Raw genomic sequence first — 6,000 nt, 5'->3', positions numbered from 1 at the left:
GACCCGCGGCACAAAGTTCTCCTTCCACGTACGCTGCCAAGTGAAGTCAGGAAGCAGTAAAGGAAGAATTACCTCACCTAAATTATACCTGTGTAATTGACGTCTGTCCAATTTAAACTTATCTAAATTCAACATTCAGCCATTCCTGATGGGAAGTCATCCACCTTATTCTCGTGTATGAGTAAATTGCCGGCGCCTCTCTTCCACCCGTCCTGCCCGGGGAGGTCGAGGATCGGTCTAACGTAGGTGGGTGCCCTGTCAGCGGCGGCCGTCAGGCGAGGTGAACGCCCGGGGCGCGGGAGCTGATGCTCCCCAGGGACGGCCCCCGCCGCTGCCTGTGGGGGAACAGGACTTCCCTTTTGTAAGAGTTCAGCATTCCACTCGCAACACCCAGCCTTTGTTGTCGTCGTTGTTTTTTCCCTGTAAACCCAGCTCAGTCTGTGAGCGTTTCAGCTCCCCTGTACGGCGTTATCCGCGTTCAGAGGGAGTCAACGCCTCCCAGCCCGGGCGGACCACCGCCATGTCAGCTGAAGAATGACAAGTGTTTAAACATCTTAAAAACGACCTAGAAAAGAGCCAGTACTGCCCAGCGCCAGCTGCCGCAGACCGGGTCAGGTACAGCACCTCGCCCAGCTACTCCTTCATGGGGCCGGCAGAGTCCCCGCCCCGCCGCCGCCCCCTCAGCCGCGGGCCTCGGACCGAGCCCGGCGGCACCCACCGCACGCCCACGCCGGCCGCCGGGGGCGGGGAGGCGAGCGCTGGGGCCGCCCGCTGGCGGCCGAGGGGAAGCGGCGACGGTAGGAGGAGGGCGGCGGCTCCGCCCCGGCAGTGGGGTGTCGGGCTTCTCTCCGCCGCGGCGCTGGGGACGGTGGCAGCCGGCAGCGGCGGGGTCTGGCTTCGCCGCCAGCGGGGACCCAGTGCTGCCCCGCTGCGCCCGCCCGCTCCATCGCACGCTGTTGTCATGGAGGAGCCAAGATGGCGGCCCTGGCCTACACCCTGGGCAAGCGGGAGATCAACTACTACTTCAGCGTGAGGAGCGCCAAGGCGCTGGCGCTGGCCGCCGTCCTGCTCCTCACCGCCTGCCACGCCGCCTCCCGCCGCTACCGAGGTGAGGGGGCGGCCGCGGGCGCTCCGCGGGGGTCCGCGGCTGGCGGGTAGCGAGAGGCGGAGCCCCGGCGGAGCCCCGGGACCGCGGCCGTGCAGGGAGAGCGGCGGTCCCCCGGCCTGGAGCGGCCGCGTCGGGGCCGAGGGGCGGCGGGGGCGACGCGCGTACCCCTGCCCCGGCGGGCTGGGGCTGGGGCGGGGAGGGCAGGGCGGCGTGGCAGGTCGCTGGCTGCTGCCGGAGGCGAGCCCGGGGACATCGGCGGCGGGGACCCGGCGCGGCGCCCCCATAGGGCGGACCGGCCCGCAGGGCCCTGCAGAGCCCGGCCTCGGGGTTGCGGCAGGGTTCCCGCCGGCCGGGCGAGGCCCCGCGGGTCGGGCGTGTGTGACCGGCGGGGCCGGCGGCGGTGCGATGCGACGTTTTTGCCGTGGGCACAGCCCAACTCGTGGGGCCTTGCCTGCGGCGCGTATAGCAGCTGTACGGCTGCAGGTGAAGTTGCAGGGGTAGAGGGTGACTTCCCCGTCACTTGTTCCCGTACAGGATGATTAACGACCTTTACCTGGCAATTAGTGCTTAATATCTTAATTGGTATGAGACTTGGTATATGTTCTTTTACTGTTTGAACCGTTGTCTCAAGCGTAACAAAATCCAGCCTATTTGGTGTATGGAGCCAAATAAGGAGTCGTTTGCTTCCCCGTGGTGTTAGGGGCTGTGGACAAGCCGGTCACCAAGACGTGGAAGCCATCGCTGGTGAACGTGGCGGGGCTGTGCGCGGGTGCATGGCGGTTACGGGGGCGCTGGGAGCTTTGCTGGTTCCTCTTCTTTCGGGTTGTTTTGGCCCTGGAGCTGTGAATCTTGGCATGATCCGTAAATGCTAATGGAAGTGCTAAAGGAAATATTTTCTTGTTTCCGATTCATGTTAAAAAAGTAGTATGTTTTTGTGGGTAAATCAAAAAGTTGATCCAAAGAGAGATCACTGCAGCTCTGTTTACTGTAGGATAACTGGTGTCGACATATTCTAACACTTGCTGCCAGCATCGTGGAAGACAAGGCTGAGGCAGTTCATTGTGGAAATGGGAAAGGGGGTAGGGAGCCTTTCACAGGGATACAGTGCCCTAGATTCACCCTCCGGCTGGCATGTCAGTAAGTCTGGTAAACTGAATAGTACCAAGTTGCAAGACACAGAAGCATTTACTGAATTCTAGAGGAGCACAAGCACGAAGCAATTGAACTCGCCTGTTGCGCTGTGTTCCTTAAGGCCCAAATCAGTTGCAAAACTAGATGGAAGGAGGGTGGCAAATGCGATGCTTTTTTGAAGAGGGATTGTGGGACTGGCCTATGGAAACAGGGACTGCCATATCAAGCAGATTATAAGGAAACTGGATTGTGCATAAATACGATATATGATAGAGAGTCAATGTGGGGGTTGAGTCACAAATCATAAAACAGTGAGAATCTGCAGGCCTTCATGTAAGTTGATATCGTCTGTATGGATTTTCACAAAGCTTTCAACAAGTTCCTGTGCCTAAGGCTTTTAGTTTCTTTAATCTGTTACAGGGTAGGAGAGAGGCTTTCCAATAACTGTTTAGAAGATAGGGCATAGAGTGAGAGAAGTTACCAGTTTGGTCTCCTTCGAACAAATAACATTCAAAAGACACAAAGAGTTTAGAGAAGGAGGGTGGAGCATTTGTAGCAAATACAAAGTATTCAGGATAGATAAAAGCAGAAGTGCTTGAGAGATCATTCTGCAACCCTTCAGTGATCTCAAACATCTGAAATTCAGCAAATGTTGGGATAATTTTGGCAATTAATGAAAAACAAAACAGAAGACTTCACTGTGATACTGCACAACTAAAGCTAACCCGTACCTTCCTTATTGTCAGTGGTCCTGCTCACCCCCTCTTAGTAGTGGTATAATAGAGCTTGGAAAAAGCCTACAAAGGAGCAACACAAATGGCAGAAGAATGAAACAGCTTCTGTACAAGAAGTAGTGAAAAAGATTAAAATTCTGTAGCTTGGACAGAAAATGAGTAACCTGGTAATTGTCTCAAATATTGATTATTGGGGGAAAGTAGATTCATTGTGATTGTGTCATAACACAAAAAGCATCAACTGACAAATGAAATTAGCAGGCAGTATATTTAAAATGATCAGAAGAAAGTGCTTTTTTCCGCACAAGATGTTTTGAAACACATTGCCAAGATTTTATCCCGAAAATACCCCAAAAAGAGTTATCCTGATTTGCAGAGGGTGGATGAGGTGGACTGCAAACATGCTGCACTCCTTAGACCCTCTGGCTCGAAGTTGCTGAGCCGTGAAGGCCAGGCCATGCCAGGGAAGGGGTTGCTCTGGGTTTGTCGTGCTTTTATACTTTGTCTTTGAGCATCTGTTGTGAGCTGCTGTCAGGAAGAGGAGAGCAGGCAAGACCAACTCGTTCATGTGAACATATGTTCTGCCACAGTGGAGCAAACAAGAAATTTAACAATGAATTAACCACCCATGTAGATACTGTCTCTCTTTCATAGGTGTCCAGGAATATGGAGGAAATGAGCAAGAGCTGCATATGAACAAATAGTGGTGAAATCTGTTTTGTGGGAGGTGTGGGCTTCCTCCCCCTCCCCCCCCATTGGATCTTTACTGTCTGAAGAAACTGATAACGTAAAGTTTGCATTAGTTGAAAGGGCAACTGCCTGAATAATGGAGAAAGTGAGATTGAAATTAGACATGTTCATGGAGTTAGACATGCCTGATGATACAGACAAGATCCTGGTGTATAGGTATCCTGTACTGTATACAAAGGATGACAAAGACAGTTGGCTTTGAAGAAAAATTATGTCTTAAGTCAAAATACTTTGTTATTTCATGTCCTCTGTTATTTAAAAAATCAAACTTATGCCACAGAAGGACATTGACAGTGTTGAGACTTCTGTCCTACTGCAGTTTTTCCCTTGGACAATTCAGCCAGAAGGAAAAAGCCGCAAATAATCATAAAATCATAGAATCGTTAAGGTTGGAAAAGACCCTTAAGATCGAGTCCAACCGTTAACCTATCACTGCCAAGTCCACCAATGTATATAACCAGACAGAGAATGGTACATGTGAAGAAGGTTTGTCAGTGATTAATCCTGCTTTCTGTGCAACAAGCATGGTCTCTCAAACTCCTTGAGAGACAGTAGTTATTTTTAAGACTTTTTGAGGAAGATATTCTGAAAGTGATAAAGGCACATAAAGCCTGCTTCTTTCATACCTCTTCCTTTTTCTCACTATCTCTAGGTAGGAGTGAAAGTATTAATATTTAGATTTTCTGTTTGCAGTGTGTCTGTACTTTTTAAGTTTTCAAATGAGTGGCAATTGGATGCTTTAACTTTTTGGTAGTTAGCCTAGTTTATCTTGCTCAGTTTAGAAACCCACGTTGTGCAGATTGCCATCTATTTTTCTTCTCCCATTGCAATATTGAAAAGTTCACAAGGCATCAATTAAAGTTAAGAATATGCATTTGTTTTATAAAGCGGTTGTTTTTGTCTTGGCTTCCTTTGGGAGCTTTTGGATGATTGAGACTTCAGTTAGGACTCCTTCGTTTTGTCTAATTGTCTTTACATGTAAAGTTTTCAGCTAATTTTGGCCTCAGTCACTCAAATAAATATTATAGGTAGGAGCAGCCCACTGCACTTCCCAGTAAAACCTGCTGTATAAAAGTTACTTGTATGAAAAAATGCTGGACTGGGGTTGTGGAAGGTCAAATTCACGTTCAGGGAGACTATCATATTTAGGGGTCGCCTACGTTATTTGCAAAACTTAAAGTGAGTTGAGAGAAGGACTGTCTTTAACTTGTGTACAGCTTCTGTGAAGAGTTAATTGGACTAAATGTTTATATACTGTCCAGTGAAGTTAGTGCTGTGTATTTTTCAGTTATTATCATATTTCAAGGGTACAGTCCTAAACCTTGTTGGAAATAAGTTTTTATTTAAAATTTTACATTCTTAAAATCAGCACTGATAGATCCTGTTTAAAACTATATTTTAATTTGAATAATAGAAATGGAAATTCAATTGTTCTCTTCGAAATAGAGAGTGTGCCTTTTAGAGGAAGTATTGTGAAACATAGTCTGTTCTGGCACTGAATGAAGACTTCGAGATTTCACAGTCTCAATGGAAAAAACATGATTTTGAGGAACGATAAATGAGAATAATGAGCATAATAAAATTCAGAGAAATTATACTCTTTGTATAACTATACCGTAGTGCATCTAAGTGCAACATTTGATGAAAATAAAAGGTAATGTACGCAAAGCACAAAGGAAGAACTTAAAAAGAATGGTCTGTGTTTTGTGTATAGAATGGCACTTAGATTTCTTTTTCTCAGGTTTTGGGTTTTTGTTTTTGTTTTTTCTTTCTTTTAAGGTCTCATTCATGGTTAAGAAGAAGATGTGGTTTATTAAAATGAGAGTGGTTTTTTGGCTGCTGTGTATTTCATCTCCTAAGTACAACTTGGGCGTTTCCAGAGGCACTGTCTTGTCTGTAACCTCCAGTTTACTCTCTTGGCTGCTGCTTCAGTCTTGTTTTATTCTCCTCCCTCATCTTCCCCCGCCCCCCCCCCCAAACTTCTACTGTTATATATAAAGACATCAGACATCAGTAATACTCCTAATGAGTTTCAGGAGCTTTCTAATATTGCTGAGGGAAATAGTAGGATATTCGGTATCTGGAGTTGGGAAAGAAGACATAACTCCTTGGCCTAAAATATTATCTCTATGTTTAAAATGTATACAGTGTGTGATGTTTGGAATGTTATTTCAGTAAACATACTGTAGGATGGATGATTGTTTTATTTGTGGGTAGTTATGATGGGAGTGCCACGGAGTGCAGAGCTACCAAGCTTGGGTCATGAACTCGAGATAT

The 6,000-nt window shown here is 47.7% G+C and overlaps 1 protein-coding gene across 2 annotated transcripts in view; it reads left to right on the top strand.

Moving 5' to 3' along the window:
* The first annotated feature begins 743 nt into the window (after window positions 1-743).
* The window catches only part of CASD1 (CAS1 domain sialic acid O acetyltransferase 1), a 34,738-nt gene continuing 29,481 nt past the window's right edge, over window positions 744-6,000 (top strand). The window contains exon 1 of one of the 2 annotated variants that reach the window (XM_087774608.1): window positions 744-1,108. In XM_087774608.1, the coding sequence (XP_087630734.1) occupies window positions 976-1,108 (133 nt within the window). In that variant the 5' untranslated portion in view covers window positions 744-975. The remainder of the gene's footprint in view (window positions 1,109-6,000) is intronic. The other variant, XM_087774599.1, reaches the window with a different exon arrangement.

Source organism: Nipponia nippon, unplaced genomic scaffold (genome assembly GCF_047370975.1).
Source record: "Nipponia nippon isolate SJK-2023a ecotype South Korea unplaced genomic scaffold, ASM4737097v1 scaffold_1, whole genome shotgun sequence".
In the NCBI taxonomy this organism is placed as follows: Eukaryota; Metazoa; Chordata; class Aves; order Pelecaniformes; family Threskiornithidae; genus Nipponia; species Nipponia nippon.
This window is presented reverse-complemented; position numbering and strand designations above follow the sequence as displayed.